The following is a 27,545-nucleotide window of genomic DNA, read 5'->3' as shown; positions in this document are numbered from 1 at the left end:
TCTATATATAAAACAATGCTATAGTATATCAGTATATTTTTCTTTTATTTCACTGTTGAGTACTGTAAAATGTGTTAAAAATACAAATAAAGCAAGATTTTTTTATTAAAAGAAACTAATAGTCCTGCTGGCTTTCACATTTTTTATTTAATTCTGTTTTTGTTGCCTGCCTCTTCACTATTCATGTTTAAATAACTGGAAATAATCATAAAGATAGAAATGTTTGTTTGGTTGAGACTTTTAACTAAATGAAATCAACTTTGTTATTTTAGGACTGTGTTAAAAAGTAAGAAGAAAAAGGACCCACATCACAAGACGTAGGCCTATTTAAAAAAAAAAGTATTAAATTAAAGTATTAAATAGCTTTGCTTCATTTTTATGTGAGTTTAATCTGCAGACCACAAGCAGTACATTTTTAAATCGTTTTAAAAAACGTTATTTTTTTAGAAACAAGAATAATTTATTTTTTATAGCGACAAAACATGCATTTGTTTACAACAGGTTAAACTTTTATTTAATTGCTTTCATTTAACACATGACAGGACAATCCCTTACATAATTGGAAAAAACAAACAAACAAACAAAACAATTAATAGGCCAATTGTAGCCAGAAAGAGCAAATAGGCTCCTAATAGCTGATAGCCTAAAATTTAAACAAAATAATGACAAATTTAGTAATATGAGGCTTATTTTGTTCAGGTAACATCCGTAAACCTAAATTTAAAAAACTTTATAATTCAAACTGTTAAACGTTAAGTAGAAAATACAATAATGTCAAACAGAAATAGCAAAAGAAATATAAATATGATATGCTTAACGTTCAAACTAGTTATAAGAATGTCCCATACATTTTATTTAACATCAATTAGAAATTGTGTTACAACCAGTTAAACTATTTTCCAATAGTGTGCGCCGGCGATTGAGATGGCTGCAGCTACACACAGTTTACCCAGCGTCCTTTTCTGTGTGAAGGTGTGGCGTCCTGCCATGACTTCGCCAATCACGTCAATCGAAGACAATTCTTGGCCTATTAAAATCAAACAGGCCGTCCCGGAAATACGCGCATGCGCCCTGTCATTACGGAACTAACAAGTAATGCTACTCGTAGCGGTTTCTTGTTAGCTTGGCTACTAGTTAAAATAAATTACATTTTTCTTCTTAAATTAGTGATTTACTTAAGCAGAGTTGTGACAATACTAGAGGTATTCACGCAATTTTAAATGTATTGTTTCGTTACGTCTTTTCTGTTGGCTTGTTCTGCGATTGTTAGCAAAATTTGCTAGTCGGTTAAGTGAATCAGCAAGCTTAGCTATCGCACCTAACATTGATTACTAATGAAATAATCGGCTTGGTGTAGTGTGGTGATCGGTCAGATTAACAAACATTATGTATGTTTTCTGTGCGATGTTGTGCAGCAGTTTGTTTCGGGTTTTGAAATTTGATGACCATGATGATGGCGGTGCCCTGTCTGTTGCTTGTGCTGCTGTGGTGCGGAACAGCCTCACCCGTGGAGGTCCAGCGTCCCCGCGGCGTCCCTCTGTCGAGTAAGACTTCTACTTCTCACGCAGCTCACATTCATGCTCTTCATCATTATTGTTTATTTTACACAATATGAATCCGAAATATAATTGTTTTTATGGGATATTCAGAACATAATTTCAAACTAATTTTACGCCATGTTTTTTTATTTTATTTAAAATAGAACGACAGTTTTATGAAGAGGGCAAACCTTTTACATGCTTGGATGGATCCCTCACTGTTCCCTTTGACAGAGTAAATGATGACTACTGTGACTGCAAAGATGGGTCCGATGAGCCAGGTGTGTATGTTCTGATTCCAGTACCACTGTTTTTAAATTAAAACTTTAACTTAAACAATTAGAACATTATAAAGCATGGAAAAATAGAATATTACAAGGCATTGCTTTGACATAAATCTGACAAAATCTTTGGTTACATAAGGAACGAATGCAGAAGGAAACGACAACAACGAAACTAATAAAATAAGCTAAAACTGAACAGAGATGGGCCAAAATAGTATCTTTTCCTTTTTTCTTCTTCACACATCGGCCGAACAAAGGGACGTTTTCAAACTTTTATAGAGTGTTTTTATAGTTCGGTCCCTGAAGTTTAGGTGATTCCAGACAGTTTGAATTCATTTTTAAATATATGGTGAGGTGTTCATATTTTTATTCTTGTTTCTGTTAAATTTAGCAAGGGAGATAATTACATTTATACAGACTTCTTTTTTATTTTTTAATATGATGCCAAATGTTATGTTATTTAATAAAAATCTTTGTAATAATGGTAAAATATTTATTTAGCCAGTTTTATAGTTCTTTCCAAAATATTTGTATTTGGGGACAAAAGAGAAACAAATGCATGTTTCCAATTTTTTTTCTTTTTTACAAAATGTGCACATTATCATTGATATGAAATCACATTCGTATAAGTTCTTTAGATGGGTAGATGCCATTTAGTATTTTAAAAGGAGTTTTTTTTTATTTTAGGGGGCAAAAAGGGGAATTTTAATTTCAAAGTTCTTAATATATGAATAAATTATGTCACCTTAATTTCTAGGCACTGCTGCTTGTCCCAATGGCAGCTTCCATTGCACTAATGCAGGTTTTCGACCAGCGTTCATCCCTTCTTCTCGCATCAATGATGGAATCTGTGGTATGCTCCTCTTTGATTTTCTTTCGTCCCTTTCTTGTATTTTTCTTAGTCTTTGTTTAACTTTTAGTGTTTCGTTGCAGACTGCTGTGATGCTACAGATGAATACAACAGTGGTGCTACCTGTCAGAACACCTGCAAGTAGGGTTCCTTTAGCTTTAAAAAGTGTATAAACTGTCAGTAGGTCCTAATGGGCTTTAAATAAATGTAGAAATCACTTTGTATTTACACATATTACTTGAAATGCAGAGAGTTGGGCCGTAAAGAAATAGAGAGTCTTCAAAAGATGGCAGAAATTGCGAAGGAGGGCTTTTTGCTCAAACAGCAACTTATCCACGAGGCTAAAAGTGGTCTTGAGGAGAAAAAGGTAAATCTTTTGTTTTTGTTTACTGTTCAGATCTGTTATTTTTCTTAATGATTAACCTCAGTTAGACTTTTGGAAATGTTGTCACTGTTGCCCTTGCACCTTATCTTACAGACCAAGCTTGCAGAAGTCCAGACCAATAGGAAGGATCTAGAAGAGAAGGTGGATGCTTTGAGAACTGTTAAAGAAAAGGCAGAGCAGCCAGAGAATGAAGCTAAAGAGCGCCACCTAAAGGCTTGGGAAGGTATACGGCTTAGATACCATCTCCTGTTTAAAAAGTAAATGGCAACAGCTAATTTTCCGAACACTTTTTTTTTTTCCCTCTATGGTCATATATTTTACAATGTGTGTGAGAACAATGTAATTGAAATTAAGTAAGACATTGATAATTACAAAATTAGAAAGAATTTCCCCCTTTTTTAAGCTCAAAAAGCTGTCGTCCGTATGGAGAAAGAGAAAGCTCGCATGTCTGGAGTGTTTCTGGAACTGGATAAAGATGGAGATGGCTTGTGAGTAGTGACATTCTAGACAATTTTTGGGAGTTAAGAAAGGAAACGACTTATACTTGATGTTTAAAAAAAAAAAAAAAACTAGCTTCAAATATCTAACATAAAAAGGGTCATAGTAATAAGAGTAAATAACAGGATTTTTCCTTTGTTTTTGTCTCACAGTGTCACAGTGAATGAACTCTTACCTCATTCTGAGCTTGATCCAGATGCAGATGGTACATTCACAGAAACGGATGCTCAGGTATCTTTTTTTTATTTTAGTTTAAAGAATGTTGGTCCAGGTTGACCTATTGACTAACATATGAAGAAGCGTCACTAACTGGAATTGAAAATATATTTCTGTCTGTAAAGGGATTGTTGGGCGGAGTTGACAAAGTCGATGCGGCATCGTTTGAGTCCGTTTGGAATAATATCAAAGAGAAATTCCACTCTGAGGTAAGAATCTTCATGTTCTTCTTCACTCTGTAAGAAAAGGCTGCTGCTTTACTAATAATCTGTTGACTACAGTCACACACAGACACCCCAGCACCAGAGGAAACGTCTCAAGAGGAAACACCGGCCTCTGATAATGACTCTGAGCTGTACCCTGATGATGACATCCCAGAAGATGATGATGACGAGGAAGATCCTGAAGATGAGGATCTTGATGAAGGAGACTATAAGGTGAGGTGAAACATTTCTCCATAAATGTCTTTAATAATTTGAGGTTTTTTGACTGATGTCTTCTTGACTTCCAGGGCTCTGATACGCTGCAGACTCATGATAAGAAGAAGGAGGAGGAAGAAGGAACGATGCCTCCATACGACCAAGAAACCCAGAGTCTCATTGATGGTAATAATTATGAGTTTACAATAACTACTTATTTATTTTTAATTACCTTTTGAATGAATCTTTATTTAAAAAGAGAACATTCTCAGCTTGCTATTTCTTTAATAAATATAGATGTAAAATTGAGTTAACTTGACTAAGAAAATGGTAAGTAAATGCTATTAAATGGTTTCTTACACATATAAATGTTTAAAATAATGATTTTGTTTTGTGCAACCTTTGATCCAACATATTAGTCATTTACTTTTTACAGTTAAAGCCTTTTATTGAAATGGTAAAAATCCAAACGGCTTCTGTTTTTGTCAGTTTGGTGTGTTTCTCAGAAACTGTTGAAACTCCTTGTTTGATTTCCAGCCGCTCAGAAAGCCAGGGATGAGTTCAATGAGGCTGAAAAGGCTCTACGCGACGTGGACGATCAAATTAGGTAGTCCCTTCCTCTGCATCTCCTAAACTCTGTTTTCCTCCAATGCCGTCATTCTTTAAGCTACTGAATGAAGGCAAAAACATATGTTTCCAGAAACCTTGAGAAGGAAATCTCTTTCGACTTTGGAGCAAGTGCTGAGTTTGCTTACCTCTACAGCCAGTGCTATGAGCTGCACACTGGAGAGTATGTGCTTCCTCTGACCTTGAAATCCTTTTTATTTGGTAGCTTTTACTCCTCTCTAAGAATATTTGTTCTTCTCCCAGGTACATCTACAAGCTGTGTCCATTTAACAGAGTGTCCCAGAAACCTAAATATGGTGGATCAGAAACTAACTTGGGGTAAGGAAATATATATTTTTTTAGTTTGTCTTCCTTTGTGCTATAAAAAATGTCACATCCTGTAATTTTTCTCTGGTCAGAACCTGGGGGAAATGGGCGGGGCCTGAAGATGACGTCTACTCTGTAATGAAGTATGAACATGGAACTGGTTGTTGGCAAGGCCCAAACCGATCCACCACTGTAAGTCCAGATTCAACTTGAAGTTTCCAGTTTATTCATTTTCATTTTTTCACATTTCAAATTTTGTTTTTCATTACTATTTTAGGTTAAGTTGACGTGTGGAAAGGAAACAGTGGTGACGTCCACCTCGGAGCCCAGCCGCTGTGAGTACCTTATGGAGTTTACCACTCCAGCTGTCTGCCAGGAGCCGCAGAACGTGGGGACAACCTTTCAGGGGCATGAAGAACTCTAGATCCTCAACAGCTGTAAGTGGCTCAGACTTTTTTTCATTGTTGTCAAACTTTTCTGACATTGTTTGTTGAATATGAATATGTTTCTGTAGACACAAACGCAATTTTAACAGCAAAGAAAGCGCTAAAGTAACTGTTTATGCTCTGCCTTACAGGTTGCTGCAAAGGGGACCACAGTTGGAGCAGCGATCACATTTACTTTTAACAGTTTGATGATGAATTCCATTCAATTGTTAACTGTAGAATGACCAACACAAGTTTCATCTGATCTTCCACTGCAATGCTTCATGGTGATTTTAAATGTCATTCCATTGTTTTCAAATAAAGTTTTTTGTCATGATCTACAAAATCCAACCTGTAAATCTGTGCTACAATTAAGAAGTCTTGTTTTAAAAATGGTAAACCTTATTTTAAAAAGCATAGTTTTAAACATTGAGGTGTACTGATGAGGGCAAGTAAAAAAAATCCTTCTTTCAAACAAAGTATTAACTTTTAGTGCACAGGAAAAACCACTTTGTACCGAAATTAAGATATTTCACTTCATCTTGAAGTAAAATGGAGTTTCTAAAAGTATAACCAAATGAAGTTTAAAACATCTAATTTCTCTGTCGGAATTACTAGAACCATAACTGGATTGGGATTGATGAAGCTTTTGGAACATTTTCTGTAAGGATTTAAACAAATTACAGCTGGAAAATTTTGAGTTGATTTATCAAAAGCAGACTTTCATTATCTGACAGTTAAGCCTAATGAAAGTACAATCTAAACCAAATGATACTGCTGAGCTCCAAAAACCTTAAATGAATTGTAACATATTTACCGTTGAGGACAGTACATTGACTTTCCCTAGAGTCTTTATGATTGAATAAAAGTGTGTTGAAATCTGCACAATTCTTCTAGACTGGACTCTTATCTCAAAGCTTTGCTGTTAGACTTGGACTGTAATGTTTTGAAAAAGTTTTTTAAAAATTCCCCCATAATTCGTAGCAGGATAATCTAAAAATTGTGCTTTATATGATTCATTTCAGCTTCTACAAGGTCAGTTTCTTTTTTCCATTAAGAGCCTGAATCATTGCCCTCCTGAAATATGATAGCACAGTTCCATTTATGAGTCGGCCATTTATAATAACAGGCACACAAATGCTGCCTTCAAAAACTGGAGTATCCAGAGGGCAGTGGGTGTGACTGATTACATCATTAACGTGAGACACAGGATGAGGAACATTAAAAGAGACATAAATTGGAACTCATGAGGCAGCCGAGCTTCTAAACCTAATCGATCAGTATCGGAACGGAAGGGGCATAAATTAGTTTGACAAATGGCTTAAATCAAAGATGAGCCTTGCTGCCGTCATTGCTCTGCTTGTCTATAGGTACCTGTGGAGATCAGTTGGGAAAAATCCAAAACATTCAGCCTCAAATCAGTCTGTGTTCACCTTAAGCAGGTGTTTGGTAATAATAAAGGTCAATGAGGAAATAATTGGAGAAATCAGTATTATTTAGGCACAACATGACAAAAGTTTACATAAATAGAGCCTGTTATAATACGGAGATTATGGTTGTGAAAAGAGCAAATGTCTTATTGGATGAAGAAAACACTATAATTCTTAACAAAATATATTTTTTCATCTTGCATTATTAAGCCTTAATTAAATATAAATAATCAAAGTTCCACACTTAGAATAAAATGTTTGAAGTAATTAATGTATATCTCAGGCTCTACAAGCCTCAGCATAAAACATTTAGATGAGATTAGAGATTAGTTTGTACTATAGTCAAAATATATTTCACCACTACACATTGGGGTTTATGTAAAGAATAAAAAGTCAAAATTACTATAATTAGTTTTCCATTTGCTATTTAACAAGCGTTTGTCTACCATACACCAGACAAACCGAACATTATCTATTTTTTTCTAAAACATAATGCATTCTTTCATTTTAAATAACAAACATTGTTGATGTTTTATCATTTCTGTGCTGCCAGTGCAGCTGGTATTTTATGTGACCAGAAAGCAAACAACTTGCTTTCCTGTTTGACTGTGAAATAGTTGTTGTGCCACAATAATTGGGGAAAAAAAAGACATTTGCATTTGTAACTTTTATTTTATTTTTCTGGCATGTAAAATACAAATAATTAAACAATTCCATGAAAAAGTCTTCAAGCGTCTTCAGCTGAAATCCCAGTAATAAATATCCTATTCTAAACTGAAAGGTTTATCTTTTTTTTTTTCCTTTGTTAAATTTTGACATTGTTCATTTGGTCATGTCTGGAAGTATGTGATTTTGCAGTTTCCCTGCTGACGGTGGCGTCCGCAGAACTGTTTGATCATTTTCACCTTTGATTTGTTCTACCATTCCAGGAAAGTGTAAGAAAAACTTCACTAAGTTACTGCGTCCCCTTTTCTAAATAAATAGACACAAAATACAGTTGATAAACAGAAGGACCACTCACCCCTTTACAACTCAACGTGCTCCCAAGAAAACCTTCCTGCAGCTTTTTGAAGCTCTGCAGCCCATTTTCAATACCAGGGAAATGCATTTTTTCCCCCAATGTCACACATTTAGAGTAAATTCAATACCAGTTATCTAGCCTTTTCATAAATGTACCCATCAGCAAAACAGGAAAGCTTCTTGTGAGCGACTCAAACTCAAACTGGCTAGTTGTTGCACCTTCAAGCGGGCTGAAGCCTCAAAAGATGGCCTTCTCCTTCTCTCAGGGGATTTGACGAGTGGTTGAAAAAACAAGACTGTGATTAGATTAAATAATTAAAAGATTTTCATTTAACAAGACAAACAGAACACAGGCAGTAAAGGCATAACATCTAGCACACAGCATGTATGTTTATACACTTCAATTAGTTAAATATAGCAGTGCATTCTTTGACTATGGAGAACGTTTCCAAATTCTAAAGCTGTTTTTCTATGTGTCTCCCTTTTAAGAAACAAAATGGTGTAACCACAATTTTGGCAAACTTAAATTCTTTTAAACTTGCAAATATAATGAAATAAACCATAAATATACACAAAACATACTTTATACGAGGCAATAATAATAATGATAATAAATAGTTTTTAAGTTAACAATAAGTTAAAACTACAAGCTTAAAGTCGCCCAAATAATACAAGTTTCTTGGCGCTATTTTGAATTTTTTCTGTTTAAATTATTTTATGTTGCAACAAAAGCTACCACAGACTTTACAAACACAATTGAACACAGTTTGATTTAAATAAAAAAATCTAACTAAGTCTAAAATCTGCATACACTGTAAAAACTGCAACTAATAACGTGGAGGAAAAAAAAGAAAAAGAAAACTGTACCCAATCAATGCAACCCAAAAATAAAAAATCTTTGACCCATGTGTGTTCTCTATGGCAACATCAACAACACAAATACACTAATTAACAAGTGAGTTTTGAAATCAATACATTACAAGTAAAAATGATATTTGAAATCGACATGGGCAAAAACTGATGATGTATTTGACAGTTTTTCTTTCAAAGTCTTTGAGAATTGCTTCATTAAGTAGGCCAGATATGCAGGGTTTGTTTGAGCTTGCATGGTCAGAGCACAAATTAGGGACTGAGGAAGTGAAATGTTCAAAATCAGAGCTCTAGATGCGTTTAATCAGTGCGTCTGTTTGTTATAATGCTTTTTTTTTGTTTGTTTGAACATTTGCTTCTTTCACTGTTTCGCAAACCTTTTCAGTGTGACATTTAATTTCTTCTTTAAAAATATATATATCATTTGTTCTGAGTCAATATAAAAACAAAGCACATTGCACTTACTGTTCCATAGGAAAATTTTTTTGTCTTTTCAAAATGATTATTGTTGTTGCTCAAGCAGTGTAGTACTGTTTCCTGCCATAGTCCGTGGCTCTCAGCTGTACATCGGGTGTGGCTTTGTATCTTGAATGAAAGTTAAATATTGTGAACTGCACGTTTGGTTTGTGGGGTGACTGCAAGACATAGGACATGGCGTGGTAAACGACTTCAGCTGCGGGTCAACATGGGTAACACGTTTGTTTCTGGGCTCGCCAAGCGCTCAGTCTCCTGTGCTATTGCTGGCCTTAGCCAGCTGTTGCCAGCAATTTTAGGGGATGAAAAATTATAAACTGGATTAAAAAATGCGAGTAAAACTATTTACGGAGCTGTAATGTAAACTGTTTTAAGGACAAAGACAGCAGATGGTTGAAATGTCAGGGGATCTGCATTACGAGAATGTATTTTTACTTTATTCTACCGGTGAACTGATTCATTGCCTTGATATGCCTTCTATTACTGCATGAAATGTGTGCAATTGGGATCTACTTGCGTCTGTTTGATTTTTGCACTCGATAAGGTGGCTTTTAAGTTTTAGAAATGGAAACTGATATGCGCAACTTATATGTTTAAAAGTAATTCCAACTCAAATTTGACAGGGTCCTTACTCACTAAAGAAGACAGATTTGTACAGCAATTACTTAGGGAATATTACAGTTGGTCTTAGTTGATCCTTCTTGATGCTGACTTGCAAAGCAATTCTTTGGCAAAACTCAAATCTATCTAATCATTAAGACTCATGCTTAGTGTTCATTATATATATGCGTCACTGTTTGGATCTGCGGCTGTTTTTTGCAAGAAGCTATTCGGTTTCTTCAAGCTCACTGCTGCTATTTCTGGGATTCTCACGTCAAAGACCTTCTCTTTGCTTCATCATTGAAGCAGCAATTTACAGAATTTCAGGTTGAGAGGTGTGAGTGTCTGAAAACTCCCAAACCATAAATCTGTCTTTTAGGTTAGACCCCAAACTGTTTGACTGTTTTTCCAGTAGATTCGTCTCTGTTTGTTTTGTTGTTTTCTTTCTCACTTTGACATGGTTAGACGGTTACGTTTTGTGTGAGATACATTGCTCCTTCGCCCCCCTCCCTGAATCCCCACCCAAACACCGCATGCTTTTCCCCTCTTACTCTGCAAAGATCAGAGGGTTCAAAACAAAGCAATGTGATGCCCCAATTTTCCAAGCTTTAGAATCTGTAAAAATTCAGCACAAGATCTTGTTTCTTTGTATGTATAAAAATAGATTTATCTCTAATGTAATCCTTTCAAAGAGATCGTCCTCTTTGGCTAACACAGCGTCACTTAGAAAAGCAAAAGCAAAAATGTCTTGAATATAGTTGACCTTTTTTTTAATCTATTATCATGTGCAGGTGTAGTGATATTGAAAGACATGAGCTTTCTTTGTGGTAAGTCTGGGCATAACTGTCTGTTCAGATGAATGGGATTATTTCATGTCTTCAAGGGTGCCATAAATAATCCTCATGCACTTGGGTTGGGGATATTTTAAAACATCTATTTTTGTAGTTGAACCAAACAGATCTCAGGGAATTTATATATTTTTTGTATTTATTGTACAGTCCTCTCTCATGGGGCAGGAGTTCGACGTTTTTTCAGGAGAGAACAAGCTTTGGGAGCATTTATCAGTTGGAAGAGCAGGTCATTTTTCTCCTCGAAGGATTTTTGATCATTTTTACAAAGCCAGATATCCATGCCAAACATGACTCAGTCTGAAATATATCCATAGATCCCATAAATGTACTGAACTCGATATGTATTCCTTGTTTTTTAAATGATCTTTTGATCTGTGCACTGAACAGTAGAATAATACCGGTGCTTTTACTTTGTCATTCTTGCAGAATTCTGTGTTACTGAGGTGGAGCTTCTTCTGTGAAGAATGTTCAAAATCAGACCACATGAGTGTTAATTATATCAATCACCTTCTGGTTTGGGGTTTTCTTTTGAAAGTATTGTTGCTAAGTAGAATAAAAAAGGCTGTGGAGCATAAACAAAGAAGGCAAATACAGACAAACAGGAAAATATGTGGTTAAAAAAATATTAAAAACACCGGTATTTTCTGTTGCTGTAAAGAAGTGGATTTCCCCTCGCAGTCGCACATTTCCCAATCACTCTCTAGCCCAGCACAGAATTACTAAAGAAGATCGTCGCCTTGAGAGCACTGCAGCTCAATCCAGGCTTCACAGACAGTCTGTCTGTATAAAATCCATAAGATTAGAAAGAAATACAGCTTTGGAGGAGTACATATGTGTAAATCTTTCTAGGTACTAATGTCTGAAATACATATTTGTTCTGCTGTGTGAGGCTGTGAGGGAGAAGTGATCGTGAAGGCCTTTGAGCTAATCTTTTCTGTGACCGGTATCCATTAGTTAAGCTAAACCATATTGAGTCTGAGCTAAAAAGCTCAAACATGGTAAACTACCTCCACGCTAGGCACCGCCTACTGCAGGTCAGGAAACGGTAGTCAAAGTTTCTAGAAAATGCTTACATACTCGGCTATTATAACGAGCTTAAATATTGAATATATAGTAATATTTTAATAGAACACTGTTTTTTTTATTTCTTTTTTTTTGTTTAATTTTCTTTGATCTAAAAAAATTGCTGATTCAAAATGCCCAAGTGTAAAAAAGGTGACTACATCCTCTCCTCCCCAGGAGAGATGGTGGGGTAAGAGTTTGGGTAAATTGCACATATATGTTCACTTAAATTTTTTTTTGATAATTTTGTTCATCGGTTGTTGTTGTTTGCCTGAATTCAATCAAAGCACTCAGTTCACATTCTCTGTCACATTCGTTAGACTGTCTCCTAAGTAGATAGCTCTTGTCCTTACCCTGAGGCCCTTTCTAATTCAATCCAGGCAAATACAGAGAATGACTAGAATGTTGTGAAAAGAGAAAAGAAAAATTCGACTAGTGTGTTTGTTTGAAACTCTGACTTGTGTGTTTGCTTGGTCGCATGTTCATGAATGTCTGTTTCGTGTGGTTTTTGTGTGACAGTATGTCAGAGAGACTCAGTCCAGGCCCATGTAGAGTGATGTCGCGGGGAGCTCAGGTTTGTCTCCCTGCAGGTCGAACAAGCTGGAATGAGCAACCTCTCTTTCAAGCCTTGTGCTGCTTGCTGGTCTTGAAGGAAACCTGCAGCACGCGGTCACCCAGGCGGTAGCCGTTAAGGCTAGCAATAGCCATGGCGGCCTCGTCGTAGTTGGTCATGGTGACGAAGCCGAAGCCCTTACATTTGTTGGTGGTGAAGTCACGGATGACTTTGACATTTGTGACGGCACCGAAAGGCCCAAAGAGCTGCCACAGGACGCTTTCATCCGCCTCCGGGGACAGGTTGTACACAAAGATGCACCAGCCGGCGCCGGTCGGGCCGGTGAGGTTGACCCCAGCCAGGCTGGTCATGCTGTCAATAGTGATGGGGGAGAATCTGGGGAAGAGAACCGGAGAGCTACCATGGGTGTCATTCTGAAGTTCCAAGATGAACTCAGTTTTTCTGTGCTGCCTCTCCAGACCACATTAGTGAGAAAAATGATAAATCTTAGTTGGGAGTCTGAGGACCCCATCTCCATTCCCTTCTGCTGTGCAGTAAACAGATAAATATGTGTGGGCATCACAGTGGCTCCAAAACTACCTGCTTTTTTCATTCCACTGTGTGCCCTGAGACAACACACCCACACATTCTGTATATTTTTCTCATTTTATCTTCTGACCAGAGCCTACAGAGAAATTAAATAAATGAATCACAATGTTCAACAGAAATCACATCATCGAACAAAACACATAAACCTAGAAAGGGATGAAAAGCAAACCGGAATCAAATCATACAAAAAACTGGAGCAAACAGAGGAGACGGAAACGGAATCTGGTATGTCCATGCTGGTGAAAAAAAGGGACATTAAAGCAACTGAAACTGACAATGTTAGTTCAGAAATAAATACATAGAAATAACTTCTATTTGTCAAAACAAAAGAACGAAAAGTTGAAACAAAGGCATGCCAGAATACCTTGCTGTTAATATGCTGCATCAGTGCTTATTGCAGTTAAAGATAGTAATGTGCTGCCTTAAATTAAGCTGCGGCTGGTGAGGATTAGAGCCAGTCTATTTGCTTTTGAGATAAGTTCAGCATGTGGTATTCCGGGCACTTTGTTTGAGGTTTTTTTTCTGGCATGAATGCGGACTGAAAGTACACCTTTTGCATTTACCTCTTGACTCCGTAGCTGGCGTTTAGTAAATTGTCGAGTCTGCAACGCAAGAGGGAGAGTGAAGGGGATGCAGAGGTTAGTTATGAGATCTACAAGGAAAGGGGGGACTTTCATCCTATTATGTAGCCTCTTCACCAGCTGGCCTCCAGAGGGCATCCTTCACTGCAAAGCCACTCCAAACCACCCAGCCACAAACTGGTGACGTGTCAAATAGACCTGCTGACATTTAGCCTTTATTTGGGTTTCCACCCGCTCCCCTCTCTTACAATGTCTTGTAACGTGAACTGAGCATAATTCAATTTTTTCCCGCTTTTTGTTAATATAAGTAATATGCATAGCAAAGAGGCCAGCTTTCCAGCCTACACTTTTTCCAGAGGATTTCTTGACAATTATGTAACACAGAGAGGACCTACAGAGCTTTAAATTCTTTATTCACAAGTACCTAAAGATGCATTGCTGACATTTAGCTGTTTCAATGCCACAAAACTTATGAACTGTAGGCAGTACTGAAACCAACGTGTAGTTAGCTTTGCCGTTATTATTGTATTTGGAAAAATCTAGTTCCTTACATTGTGTTTGAGCTGTTATTTGGATCTGGTCCCTTTCCAAGTGAAGGGATCACACTGCAGTTTAAAAGAAGATCAGAGAAAAAGAGTGAGAAGGATGGATGATAGCAAATTGCCTTTTCCTTCTTTATCATCAAGTAGTTATTCTTTTAAAAGAACAATATTAATATCGGTCTTATAGACAGAAAATATTCTTGTTTCTAAACATTATAGACCTTAGAATGTCTCAGATTAGACAACTTTGGCTGTTTTGTGGAAGTACATCTTCATCGCGTGACCTGATCTGTCAAACAGAATATGCCAGAAATTGACAGTTGATAATGATTACATTCTGTGTATTTCTGCAACAAGCAATGTTGACAGTCTTCACGTTGTCATTTCAAAGGTTTAAGCTCAGCAGCAGAGTAGAATTACCAATAGCAAGATCTTCAAACATCTTACCAACTATCTTCAGGTTAGTGTGGGACACGCATTTCAAACATGCTGGAGCTGGTTAAGGGTCAGTACCTGAAACGTTGAGTCTGGTGGTGAAGGGGTCCTGTGTAGCGGCGGGCGGCGGTTTGGTATAGCTGAGTCAGTAAGGCCTGGCCCGTCTTCTGGCTGGGGTTGTTGGCGAACTTGACCGTTATGGGTTCAGCTGCACCCAAAGGCTTCTGTCCATTCAGTCCTTTGATGGCCTCTTCTGCTTCATTTCGCTTGTCAAACCGGATGAAGCCTACTCCCCGTGATATGCCTGCTCCGAATAAAAAAGCAGAACATGGTAATGAGAATCTTAGCATCTCTGCCTCTTAGGAGTCTGATTGCCTGTCAAGGTAGCTACCGTAGGTGTATTTTTTCTTTTTTTTTTCATTTTTTGCATTAAACCTCTGGGGGCGTGAGATATTAAACAAGGCTGTACCTGTAACTTGGTCCACAAGGATACGGGATGTGATGATGCGACCGTACTGGGAAAATAACTGTTCCATATCTTTCTGGCTCATAGTTTTTGGAAGTCCACTCACATAAAGGTTGGCATCCCGGATTGAAGCTGAGCTTGGTCGGGCGTATGATACCTTGAACACATTAGGTAAAATAGTCAGATCTGAAATCACAAAGATGAAAGGCTGTAATCTAAATAAAGCAGGTTTTATGTGGTCTGTCCTGTGATTCATCTCTATACCCTCAGTTTTTTTTTGTTTTTGTTTGTTTTTTGGGGCAATTGTGGACTTAGTCCGTTTCTTTCATTTTAGCCTCAGCCCCAATGAAAGGGCCAAGCAGAGTAAAGCTCACATGTTAACTTTGTTTTGCACCTACACCCATCAACCTCATTCAATAAGCTTTCAATAATTTACAAGTGGCTTCATTTTAGTATAATTTCAGAATCAGTTATTTTTCACTTTCTGACATCTCTACAATCACTCAAATCATTTTTTTCAGCATAAAAAGTCTACAATTAACTGAAAGTCAAAAGATAGAAACCATGTACATCTGCTACCGTTTTCATTTGGGAGCATGTGAAGTGCTCTGAAACAGACAGTCCAGTTTCAGTGCGTTGTTAGGAGTGTGTGTTTGTAACACAGAGACAGAGCGAGTGTTGTCTGACAGAGGCTGAGCTGCTCTCCCCATCATGCCACTTTCTTTTGTCTCTATTCTCGAGGGGGGGGGGCTCAACCGGCAAACAATGTAAGTGCATGACAAGACTAATAACCCCACGTTTGCTGGTCCTGCACGTCAAAAGTGTGCTTTATAAATATTAGTCAGAGATGTCAAACATTTTCAGATTTTCACTCTTAAAAATGGTTGTAATTACCCAGGCACAAAAGGAGGAAGCACCCTGATGTGTGTTTATGTAGATACTGTCTGTCACATGAATACAGGTGTTGTGATTTCATTCATCCATACCAAGTACCAGTGTCTGTTGTTTACATAGGCAGAGTGACTGAGCAGGAGGGTTGTGTGGTGCAGTGATTAGGGTGTTCTGGACGAGTCCGAAGGGGGAGTTTCTGTGTTCTGGGAGCAGAGGCTGCCCTATAATTAACCCTCTCCCTGTCGCTCCCACAGTACAGATGGTGACTGAAGCCCATATGGCCTCTAATCCTGTCATTGGCATTCTGCTCCCCGAGCTACCCCCTACCCTTCTAATGCTGCCTCCACCCTCACAGCTCGCTGCTTTGACGCTTTCTAAGGAAACTGCATAAACACAATTTCAGCAACAATGTCAAAAAATGTATCTATTTGTATAAAAATATATAATTTTCTTTTTATTTATTATCTAATAGCTGATTTTCTTACATATTCCCTATGGTTTTCTTTTAAGTGTTACATTTTATGATTATCTTTATTATTTTTTTTCTGTTTTTTATTGCTGACATCACAAGTCTGCTTTAAAATAAAAGCAACAGATTTTCTGTTGTAAAAGAAAATTCACAAAAAATACTATTTTAACATTTCTTTAAAACAAACTTTATTTGCTTAGCTCTTTGTTTTTGTTTTTTTGTGTCCGAATTATTACACGTTTTTGGCAGATCCCCATCATTTCTACCCTTCCAGAAATCTGATTTGTCAGTCCTTCATTTAGTTTGAATCCGAATCCTTGATCAGCCTGGCGGTTGGAAGAAATTGGGGTTTAATATTATTCCATCTCAGCTGCATCATCAGATTTCGGGACAAAGAAGCCCCCTAATTAGCCTAGATTGGAGGCAGATGGGGTAACCTGCACTGACCCTGGTGCACCACAGTCAAGCTGCCTAATTACATTTCCATCACAAAAACCTCCACATGCTGTCCACCCTTTGCTTTCTGACCTCCACTCTCCCCTTCCTTTTTTTGCCCTTTCTCTTCCTTCCTTTGTTCTAGCCGCTGCTCCCTTCTGCCCCCTCCTCCCCGTTTGCCTCCCCTCCCTCCCTCTGTTCTGACGGCACCTCTTTCAGAAATCCTCTTGACAAAATCTCCACTTCCTCTCTTTTTGTCTGACATGCTGCTCAGGAACCAAAAAAAAAAAAAAGAAAGAAATTATAGATAATTCTGAGAACAAAGCTTTGCTCACCTTGATTGTTTTGGTCTGCAATTTGAGACCGTTAAGCGTGTTGATGGCCTTATCTGCATCGTTTGGATCCACATAGTTTACAAAGCCGTATCCCAGACTCTGACCTGGAGACAAAGGAGCCATGGGGCTTGTTTCAAAGCGTAGCTGCATTTTGTTATACACATTTGTTTTCCTCCTGTGCTTCACCTGTAATCTTGTCCCTGACCAGCTTGCAGGACTCAATCTCTCCAATGCTACCAAACAAACTTTTAAATTCTTCCTGGGTCATGTTCTGAGGCAGGTAGTTGACGATCAAGTTGGTTTTGCTGTCGTCCGTGGAGCCATTTGTACTAATGACTGGGCCGTTGGGCAGACTGGTTCCGCTTGGACCGTTGGACACCTGGGTTTCCATGGTGCTGATTATCTGCTGGGGAAGAGGGCAGAGTTATTTTACAATTAAAAGACTGCCTCTTTAACAAACAGAGATGTTCAGGATATAAATATGCCTCACATGATTCATCCTGCTGTAATATATGTGCAAACTATATAGCAATAGAAATACACTCGTGTGCATGTACGAAGGACATCAAAATTCAGCTAAAAACTGGGAGAAGTGGATCTGATCTGTCATTTCCCTTCCCCCCTTTGTCCCCATCCTTCCTCCTCTCCTTCTCCCTGCCTCTGGTCCTGCAGATGTCACAGTCCCTTTTCCTTTCTCCTCCCCCCACTCTCTTCCAGGGTCAGAGATCATTTCATCATTACACAGGAATAAATGTTAGCAGTGGTAGCTGTGAGGCTAACATGGATTTAGTGCATCAATGAATGGGACCATATGTTTTTTTTTTCCATCTTACTTCTTTTGTTTTCATGTTTATAAGTGACATGTTGTGTAGACTGTGTCTTTTGCTGCTTTAGTTTCACCATCACTTGATTTCTCCACCACGTTTGGAGGAAGAATAAATGATAGCACAGAATAACTGTAAATCCCTTAATTTAGAATGACATTTCAATTTTCAAAGGCGTTCGTTTTTCCTTTAGATTGAATTTTCGCTAGTCATACTTTTCTTCTTTCTTTATAGAAAACATAATGGCCTGCACTTATGATTCATTGTGTGACGTGATCAGACAGTTAATGATTTATTAACTTGCAAAATAAAAAAAAATACGCCTGTGTGTCTAAATTTAGTAGGGTGACTCATATCACTTTATGACAATATCTTTCCAGTGCATCATATTCTTGGGTACAGTATTTAATATTTAGTACATTTTATCCTCCATCCCTCATCTTTAGAAAAAAGCCAGGCATGTATTCTTTTGGGGTGCATGTGCAAACATTAAAGTCAGATTTTAGCCTTGAGCTACTGATTTTTTCTTACTGGTGGGTACCATTTATGTCAAAAGGCTTAAACGAGTCTTCGCTAACACTCTTGGGATTTTAAAATAAAGTCCCAAGCTCCAAATTGAGTTAATTACTGAATTCACAAAATTATTTGAACATCATATTTAGGGTAGTTTAATATTTAATTGTCAGGTATTTGCTGTGTCTCAACATGATTTTAACTGAAATACTTCTTTGACAAAGCATTTTACAAATAAATTCCAAATTCTGTTAGATTACTTAATTCTTTTTACACTCTTTTGTTGATGATTGGTTGATGACAAGTTCTGTCAATACTGAATTTCACCTAATAAAACACAATTCTTTATCTATTCCTATCATTACATTATTTATTTTGTGTGGATGTAAACTGGGATAATGAATAACATGAGCTTCCTCCATCATCTCTGTATCTGGCTGTGTTATTTTGACCCTCACCTTGACTCAGGTTGCCTAGGTAACAGCCTCTCAAACACAACACTGTTACTAATGGCTCACAGCCTTTCCATCTTCAGGCTAAATATTTGTTGGTTGTTGTTGTTTATCCGCTGAAGTTATTGTGGTTCAACATTTGTGTCACATTTGTTGACACATTTTTTGTTTTTGACTGTTCAGGATCAGGGAGTGCGCAAAACGGAAACTGACAGTCGAGAAGTGCCATAGTGACAGATTTAAAAATAAAATACATCCAAGCTCCATCCACAGACAGAGTTTAACAGCCTGGAACAGCGGCTTGCCTGTTAAAGATTTGATGCCCAGCTAAACTGCTCTAAACAGATCTTAAAAAACATTTGCTAAGTATTTTTTTGACAGCCAAATGTGTGGGAACGATACATATAACAAAGAAGTCCATGTAGCAAACAGTAATAAAAGCTGAGCAATGTTTACCAAAAATGACAAAAGCCATTTGAAGACTGCAAAAAATGTAAGAAAAAGAAAAGACATTTCTTCAGGGGCAAATGTGTCTGAAATAACCCTCAGCATGGCAGAGTACACACTTCCAGCAAACGGAGACAAGTTATATAATTCAAAGACCCACTGAGAACTGAGGCTGGGCACTGAAACGGCTGACACGAGCAACATCAAGGATTAAGGTTTTCATGCAAAAATCTGGAGCAGCAACATACTTTGAAGGTTTTTTTTTGGGGGGGGGGGGTATTAAAGCTTTATTTAAAAAAATGTAATATCCAAGATGTATTTGTGAGTTCCTGCGTTTATTTCTTATAAACAGGAAAAAATAATGTTTATCTTTGAAATGATAAAAAATCAGAAAAGGCTAAACATCTTTTCAACAGTGTTCAAATTCTGCAAATATTGGTTTGAGATATTTTCAGCAACCGGAGATAAGAAGGATCACTTATCATCATGTCCTGGGTGTATATTTCTTCTGGGACATTGGTGTTTTTCACTGCTTTTTTTAAACCCCTCCTACCTTGTAGTTTTAATCAATCCACCAGTAAGGACAAAAACATGTGGAAGAAACTCCGATTTTTAATCTCTGACACATCCCAGCTGTTATCATAGCACTTCTCATCTCCTGCTGCTTCTTTCTATTTAGGGGTTCTGTGAAATCTCCCTTAATATTTAATGGACTGCATCAGCATCGTCCACAAATGCACCCAGACTTGCACGCAAACAACAGCTCTGCCTTAACTGCCAAACGCACATACCACCTACAACACGCCAATAAATTATCAAACCCAGAAGTATTACAAGACTTAATGTAAATGCAGCTTGAGATCTTTGTTTTATTAAAACATAAAAACATCTTTCCTGGTTTAGTTTTAGTTTCAAAAGCAGCACAAAACTTGAATTCACAGTTTATTTCAAGATTTTTGCCTCAAAAGAGTTGTGCAACAAAAAGATGATTTAACAATGAATATTTGAAAGGACATGTCACTGTTTGGAGACTAATGCAAACTAATTTCCTGCATAATATGAATGAATTTTAATGCAAGAATTATGTGAAAGGGGTCTATTACATATCTTTAGACATTTTAAAATGGTCAGTTCTTTAAAACATTTAACCTTGACTCCAGTTAACATTTTATAAAGGTTTATTTTTCTGGAAGGCACGAATCAGTAACGAATGCTACGACAAAGTGTAAATGAGCCCTCTAAATAACACAGATTACAGGATTATCCCAAACAAAGGGCATTAGCCACACTCTCTGCAGCTTAAGGGATCACGGCGGCAGCTGAAACACAACAGGACGACAAGAGTCACAGCTCCTGTCAGCCATGCTGCGAGACTCAATCCTGCTCTTTGCCGAGCGGACTACAAACAGGAGATTTCCAAAAGACCGCAGTTCTCTGCTGCTTTGATAAGATGATGGGAGACAACGGCAAAAGGCTGGAGGAGACAAACGCGTCTTACAAGTCTGGTTGCGTGCGAGGAGCTATCCAGCGTGCTGAAAAGGGAGTGGCTTTCGGACGCTCTCATTTGACCGTGGAGCACCCTAATTTTGATTTCTTATTTTAATTATATGTACATATAAAAAGCGTTAATGGATTTTTTATTAGAAACAACATAATTGTGGTTTTAAAGTCATAAAAATTTATATTAAAAAATATCTTACTCGTTTAGCTCCCCTAAAAAGAATAAAAAGCAACGCTCAGCTCTGCAGGCATTCATGAAGCGGAGCGCCGATTTGCTGAATAAACGTATTGAAACGACTAAACAAAAGAGCCACCCGTTCCTCCTCTTCTCCCTCGCTCTGGCTATGGGAGCACTATGAATATTAATGTAAACAGTGGCGCTTTGTGTCGTGGCTGGAGGCTGCAGGACTCTCCGTGAACAATGATGGTTACAGTGGACAGTCGCAAGTCAAAAACGCCATGACAGGTCCACAAATTCAAAACAGCTATCGAGAAATGTATGAGGTTTATTTAAAAGATAAAGAAAAACGATTTATATTTTTGCAGAATTCGTTCAGTAATTAGTTGTTTCCAGGCTGTGATTACCAAAATATTGTGAATATGTAAAAATGCTAGAAAATATACTATTATTAATATAAACTGTGTGTGTTAAAAAATAATTTTAATTAAAAAAACGAATCTAAGAATAACTGTTGACAATTTCATTCAGCAGCAACACAATAAAAAAATAACATTTTCATTTCTTTAACAATCCAAGATACATTTTAAAATAAAATAAAAGTTTAATATTTGAGACCAGGCTTTTTGACTTGAGATCAAACAGCTGCCTTATGGAGGGATGGCCTTGCCTGTCCTTGAATTGTGTAAGTGCTTTGGAAAGGTTGTCTGACTGCACGCTTTTATTTGCTTGGCACTGCGGTACAGGCACGGGGGACTGCGGACCATGTGGAGGGGGAGATCCTGCCACCGTGGCTGTGGAAGTGGCAGGGCCTGAAGGGAACAATAGGTGGCAGATTTGCAACAAAGAGGAAATATATCTGCGACTGAGCAGAAAGTGGTCCAGCCACTGGGAATGATCAATGAATATGATATTCCTCCAGTTTTAAAATCAGAATTTGTCCAGCCACTGAGCAAGATTATGATATTCCTCCAGTTTATAGCACAATTTTAACGTTTTAATGTGTTTTTACACATTTCCCTCTACTTGGAGTGATTTTACGCACTATTTACTATTTCAGCTCAAATTACGCGCTTTTCCATCTATTCATCGAATCTGCTTTATCACCTTGCACGTTGGTTTGTGTATTTTATCACACATTTTGTATACATTGTTTGAATTATCGTGCACAAATGTGCGTTCTGCCACGACGCATGTGTAGAGAATAAGCGGACTGGGTCGTTTGAGGCTTCAAGGCCCTCGTTAGATGCTCAAGTCCAGCAGAGACACGCCCAATCCCGGCCGGCGGCACACAGCAAAGCTAATTTATCATCGCTTCCATCCCCTTTTATCCGAGGAGCGCGACGCAAGCCGGGCTCCTCCGCGGCCTGCACGCGGGATGCTACTCGGCGACGAAATGCGCCTGAAACGGAAAAATGTCCGCGTGCGGACGTCCGTCAGGAGCTCTCCGTGAGCTCGGAGATTTCCAGCCCATTTACTCGGTTGCATCGCAACGAGAAACCCTGAGGAATTTGGACTTTGTCTGATTCAGTGCTAACCAATGGATGCGTAATCTCTCCCCTCCCCCTCCCCCCACTCTGAGTGACTCGACCCTTTTTTCCTTTGCCATGCTGGATGGGCCCTCAGCCTCCGAGGCATCATGTTTTGTCTCACAAACCCGTCTCCAGCATCCTTGTGCAGCACCAGGCAAAGAGACCCCCCACCCCCCACCCCCATCTCTCTCTTGAGCGCTTGAGCACCTTTTCTTGCTCTCCATCTTTGTAATCATGCGGAATTTCTTGGCTCAGTGTTTGACTCTTTCTTATTTCAAAGCTAAATTCTGAGCTGTGAGCAGGAGGTCAGAGCAGACGACGGAGTTATGGATGCAGAGTCTTTGCCTTCTAAAATGGCAGGATAATGACTTTATTCAGCCTGTGAGGATGACTGCAGGCTGGAGCGCAGCCGGCATGGCGCACCACACAGTGTGAGATTGCTAACTGCCTGTATGATCGTTAATCTTAGCATAACACTTTGGTGTCTCTGTTTGATGAAAACGCTAGACACCAGTTCCTAAGCCTCTCTGTGTTTTGGCATGTGGGAAAAACCAGTGAGCTCTGATTACCAAAATAACGGATCACCAATAAAGCATGTTAACTGAAACAATCTGTGCCTGCAAAATAAAGACACCAGCAATTTTACTCCAACAGGAAGGACTGATGCCTTCAGCTACAACATCCCCTTCATGAATCGAAAGAGAAATAGAGTCATACGTACAGTAACCATTCTTGACGTACAATGAAAGAAATCTAGGTCCTCCTTTTCCACTGGTCTTGACGCTGAAGGTAGTGTCTGTCTTTGCTGCTATTATTTGGCCTTTTGTTCGGAGTCAAAAATGAAAAGAAAAAAAAGAAAAAAAGGAAAAAAATACTATCTTCGTCAAGGGATCTCAGCCCTCCGAGATTGTAGGTGTCCTCTATAGGATAAAAATGAGGAGAAAAGAGTTTTCTGCTGGATGATGATGAGGGAGAGGGTTCTCTCCGAGTGGCGTGGGCGACGGATCAGAAAAAAGAGAAGCAGTGATCCTCAGCAGGGTGTGTCCAGGGGAGGGTGTTCTGGTTCCGCTGCTTTTGTGTGTAATTCCTTGCTCCTCTCACAGTCTCCTTCTGTGCCTCTGCTGCAATGTTCTTCTTTTATGCGTCCTCCTGGCTGGGAGAGCACGCCGCTGATTGGCTAATTGTGCAGGGAGGGTACTACATGGCAGCCATTGCAATGCGCTCCTCTCCCATTATCCCCTTCAGGAGAGATCACCAAGAGTCCTCCCCCTCTTCCCTGTTCCATTCCTGCCCTTCCATCTCCGCTCTCCCCTCCTTCTTACTGCCCTTCCTTTCTTCCTGCTCTCCTCTCAAAACCCATGCAGAGCTCAATGAATAGGGTTCCACCTGCACTTTCAGAACAGATGGGTGCAGCAGAAGACAGTGGAGTTGTCTTTCTCCTTTCCCCACATTTTGCACTCAGCTCCACTTTTGCACAGCCCCGTCCTTTCCCTTTTATTTTTCCTTTAGGTTGTGGCAAACAAATGCCCTCTAAAGGTCTTTGTCTTTGCCAATAAAAGCAATTTGAAGCCCAAATCAGTGGATTCCACATTCTGAGACTATAATCAAACAAACAAAGTGCTGGGGAAAGTATGCAAAAACGTGCAATAATTAGGCATGAAGGACGACTGGACACAAAGTATTAAATACATACTATGACACATAAGTGGTTGATGGAGCATTCAGATGCAAGGCAGATGGTTGGGCACAGGGTTAGGTGCAAGCATGGGAATACCAAATTAGGTAACCTCTGAATTAATGAATGTCCATTTAGGGGAAAGTTGTGGAAAGTACAGTTTTAGGTGCAAAAAGCTATGCCAGGTGATCTTTAGCCACTGCTGACTGGAGTGTTTTCTTTCGACACTTTGGCAACGCGGTATCCCTTCCTGAGGAGTTCCCACCCCTCTCTGCTCACCTCCTGCTGTTCCCTCCCATATCCCTGGCTGTGCGGTGAGTGCTCACTGAGACATGCTGTTTAGGCTCATCTATAATGTATCCCCTGCCCCGGGACATCATGTGTGACAAATGACCTATTTTTGTGCAGACCCCCATAGGGCCTTGACCTCAGGGAGTGTGCGTTCGAGCAAATCTGCATAAATCAGTCCTTTTTTTTTTGTTTTGTTTATTTGTGGACAAGTTTACAATTCAATTGAAAGGTTGTGGCTGTGAAAGGAGGTTTGTGTAATTTTTTTTGTCTCTGCATTCTGTAAATTCCCCTACATATGCCCTCTTGAAATTGACCATAAAGAAACCATAATAGTCTCTGACAGGGAAAAATCATGGAAGAGAGAAAATTGTTTGCAATATTGACCCTGGCCACACGTTTGCAATTAATCTGTAGATGGATGCTAGACTGCCTCAATGTAAAGACAGACTATAGAACAGACTTGGAACTCATTCCTTCACTGCTCCTGCCACTTTTCAGATGCTTTCTGCAAATCTGTCTTGTAGTCCCTGGTTCGTTTCTGTCATTGTCCTGCAGCTCTCTTCCAGTCAGCTTCAGAAATGGGCTCTGTCTGATATTTAACATAATTGCCTTACATAAGTAGCAAGCTTGGCTCTGAGCTTGGATGATATTAGTGGAGATGAATATTGCATGAGGAAAGCACTCGTTAAGCGTTAATAAGAGGATAGAGATGGAGCCCCACTGTCAGTCTATCTTAACCCCGCCCCCACTGTTCTGACAAGCAGTGACTCAACGCAGCCTGGATGCATTGATGCCCTTGAGTCAGTTTGCTAGTGAGGGAGGACAAGTGTGTATTTCTGTGGGAGTGCACACCAATGTGTGTGTGCCTTTCTCCTGGCATGGACGTCTGAGAAGAGATAGCCGGATTCACTCATTAGGTGCTTGTGTTTTTTCCCTTTTTTGTTTGCGGGATAAAAGCGGCTCTTGTAACACAAAAGCAGCCAGGTCTGTCAACTGACTGCAGCCCCACTTACAGTTCACACTTAATGTGAATAAATGGGCTTAATTGTGGCCCCTCATTAAAGCCCTGGTTAGTAGCATGGCAGCTGAATCCTCCCAGCGAGTAAGAGGGCATTTCAAGCCGCTTTTGTGTGTTACTGAATCGTAGGATCAAGCATTAGTTTTGCTTGAAAGCCTTTTGTTATTCTCTTGATTATTTTTCTTATAGATAAGAGTCCCTTTATTAGTGGTGATTAGGAGCCTTGTAGCAGCGGCCCTTTCCCTGCAGTGTATCGTGGAATGCACCTTGGTGCCAGGAAGATGAATAAGTGAACAGATTTGCGGATCATCAGCACACACAAGAAGCACTGCAATCCTAGAAAGTCAAACAAAGGGGTTGCATTTTTGCATCTTCATCATGCATCCTTGCAGAATTGTTTTGCATCTTGAAAATGCTTATAAAAGATGGCACTTTATGAAATGTCAAAACCGGGGGATGTGAGTTCCACAGCCTAGTCTTTTCTGCTCCTCATCACTATGACTCTCTCAGTGTTACATCTAAACTAATGCCTGTTGCCTTCGCCCTGCGGTAAGGTAGTGGCCTTGTCTCTGCTTGAGATGGAGAGGGGGGGGAGAGTGACACTATGACAGTGAATCTGGGGGATGGGAAAGGGATGATTCAGCCCCGGGACTGGTTAATTCAGTGGTCGCTCTCGCAGGCCTAGCTCTCGGCATTTTGGGTTGTATTTTTTTCGTGGCAGTAGCAGGAGCGAAGCAGTTACAGCTTTTAGGAACAGTTCCAATGATAAATAAGCCTCTTTCTAAAAGGGCAATTGTTGATAGTGGCAACTGGCCTAATTCAACCCTTTATGTATTATTTGGCAATTTTCTTGTGCTCTCCCTCATGGGTTCACTCACACTTATCTCTGTCGCTCTGCTCTCTTCCTTTCTTCATCCTTCTCTCACTCTGTCTGTCTAAATGTGTTGTCTCTGGGCTATTATTAGAGTAGACAGGCTGGTGGGAGGAAGTCTCTGAAGTAAATGCTCTTGTCATTTTTTTAAATATTTTTTTACTTATGTATGATATTCAGTTTAATTCTATGCTTAACCCAGGTGTCTTTTGTTTGTTTTCATTGTAAAAATACTGATTGTGTAAGATTCTCCATCCTAAAGTCCCACTCCTGTCATTTTTTTGATCTATTGTAAAAACATTCCCAGTCGTCTTTTGATTCAGATTATGCTGTTTTTAGGCAAAGTAAAAAAAAAAACTTTCTAGGACATAGTTTCTTCAGAGCAGCAGGAGTTCATCAGAAATTTCCCTTTGAGTTGTTGGCGTGGAGTAAGCCTGCCCTCATTTCCCACCGTTCCTTTGCTTACACTCTCTCCTGTTAGCTTACAGCCCCTCACAACCCCTACCTAACATTAGCGGTGCAACAAAAATAGCAAGAAATGTTGGAGCTATCTAGCCGTACAGTTTAGAGCCAGATGCCAGCTCAGACGAGGGAAATATAGATTAATGGATCTATTTGCTTGCAAGTGGATGCATCAGAATGGAGTGGAGCAGGGAGCTCATGGCCTGTTTACTGTTGCACCTATACAGTACGTCAAAGCTACAGCACTTTTTCCGATGACGTTTTTACATCTGCTGTTGTTTTACAACAATTTGAAAACAAATTTAATCTTAATTTCTTTTATATATATCCTTCATCATGAGAGAAATGCTACAAAAACACCAAAGCACGATTTTAATTAGAGTGGGTCTTTAAAGTGTTTTTATCAGAATTCATAAAACCACATGCAGTGAGTGGATTGCGTCCTATTGACCTTGTTGCAGGTGTAAGATTACAAACAGACGCTGTTTTGATTTTAAAAGACCTCTTTCACAGAACCAACATTTTACTCGAAACCTTTTTCAAATCTAAAGCCATGGTTATTAATCTTTCATCTTGTCCTGTCTGAGCTGGTATCAAGGGAGAAGTCTTAA

The 27,545-nt window shown here is 38.9% G+C and overlaps 2 protein-coding genes across 14 annotated transcripts; one reads left to right on the top strand and one right to left on the bottom strand.

Annotated features, from left to right (window-relative positions):
- The first annotated feature begins 1,063 nt into the window (after positions 1-1,063).
- Positions 1,064-5,894, top strand: prkcsh (protein kinase C substrate 80K-H). Of its 3 annotated transcripts, none has more exons than XM_023957472.1 (18): positions 1,064-1,092; positions 1,419-1,544; positions 1,703-1,819; positions 2,580-2,675; positions 2,756-2,813; positions 2,922-3,039; positions 3,151-3,280; positions 3,461-3,545; positions 3,708-3,786; positions 3,897-3,980; positions 4,053-4,208; positions 4,283-4,376; positions 4,728-4,797; positions 4,891-4,980; positions 5,061-5,135; positions 5,216-5,315; positions 5,401-5,560; positions 5,701-5,894. In XM_023957472.1, the coding sequence occupies exons 2-17, from the start codon at positions 1,442-1,444 to the stop codon at positions 5,545-5,547; spliced, it is 1,602 nt and encodes a 533-aa protein (XP_023813240.1). In that variant the 5' UTR covers positions 1,064-1,092; positions 1,419-1,441; the 3' UTR covers positions 5,548-5,560; positions 5,701-5,894. The 3 variants fall into 3 exon arrangements, with proteins under 3 accessions (XP_023813240.1, XP_023813239.1, XP_023813237.1); XM_023957471.1 differs by having other exon boundaries at positions 1,064-1,202; XM_023957469.1 differs by having other exon boundaries at positions 1,064-1,202; positions 1,416-1,544.
- A 1,732-nt stretch (positions 5,895-7,626) lies between these two features.
- On the bottom strand, positions 7,627-23,747 carry elavl3 (ELAV like RNA binding protein 3). 11 transcript variants are annotated; one of them, XM_011478035.3, is made up of 8 exons: positions 23,339-23,746; positions 17,358-17,577; positions 17,172-17,275; positions 15,045-15,198; positions 14,654-14,882; positions 14,150-14,203; positions 13,581-13,619; positions 7,627-12,804 (listed from the first exon to the last, which is right to left on the bottom strand). In XM_011478035.3, the coding sequence occupies exons 1-8, from the start codon at positions 23,345-23,347 to the stop codon at positions 12,477-12,479; spliced, it is 1,137 nt and encodes a 378-aa protein (XP_011476337.1). In that variant the 5' UTR covers positions 23,348-23,746; the 3' UTR covers positions 7,627-12,476. The 11 variants fall into 11 exon arrangements, with proteins under 11 accessions (XP_011476337.1, XP_020560870.1, XP_020560871.1 ...); XM_020705211.2 differs by having other exon boundaries at positions 17,358-17,574; positions 23,339-23,745; XM_020705212.2 differs by having other exon boundaries at positions 14,654-14,879; positions 23,339-23,744.
- Between the last annotated feature and the right edge of the window lie 3,798 nt (positions 23,748-27,545).

Source organism: Oryzias latipes, chromosome 8 (genome assembly GCF_002234675.1).
Source record: "Oryzias latipes chromosome 8, ASM223467v1".
In the NCBI taxonomy this organism is placed as follows: Eukaryota; Metazoa; Chordata; class Actinopteri; order Beloniformes; family Adrianichthyidae; genus Oryzias; species Oryzias latipes.
The sequence above is the reverse complement of the archived record's forward strand: the minus strand, read 5'-3'. Positions and strand labels throughout refer to the sequence as shown.

Bases quoted from the DNA above. Each gene is read 5' to 3' on its own strand.
- prkcsh (XM_023957472.1), top strand. From the start codon at position 1,442: ATGACCATGATGATGGCGGTGCCCTGTCTGTTGCTTGTGCTGCTGTGG. The intron at 4,798-4,890 runs GTAGTCCCTTCC...ATATGTTTCCAG, and splicing joins GACGTGGACGATCAAATTAG to AAACCTTGAGAAGGAAATCT. The intron at 5,136-5,215 runs GTAAGGAAATAT...TTCTCTGGTCAG, and splicing joins GGATCAGAAACTAACTTGGG to AACCTGGGGGAAATGGGCGG.
- elavl3 (XM_011478035.3), bottom strand. The intron at 13,620-14,149 runs GTAAGGAACTAG...CTTGCGTTGCAG, and splicing joins AATAACAGCTCAAACACAAT to ACTCGACAATTTACTAAACG. The intron at 12,805-13,580 runs GTAAATGCAAAA...TCTCTTCCCCAG, and splicing joins GCCAGCTACGGAGTCAAGAG to ATTCTCCCCCATCACTATTG.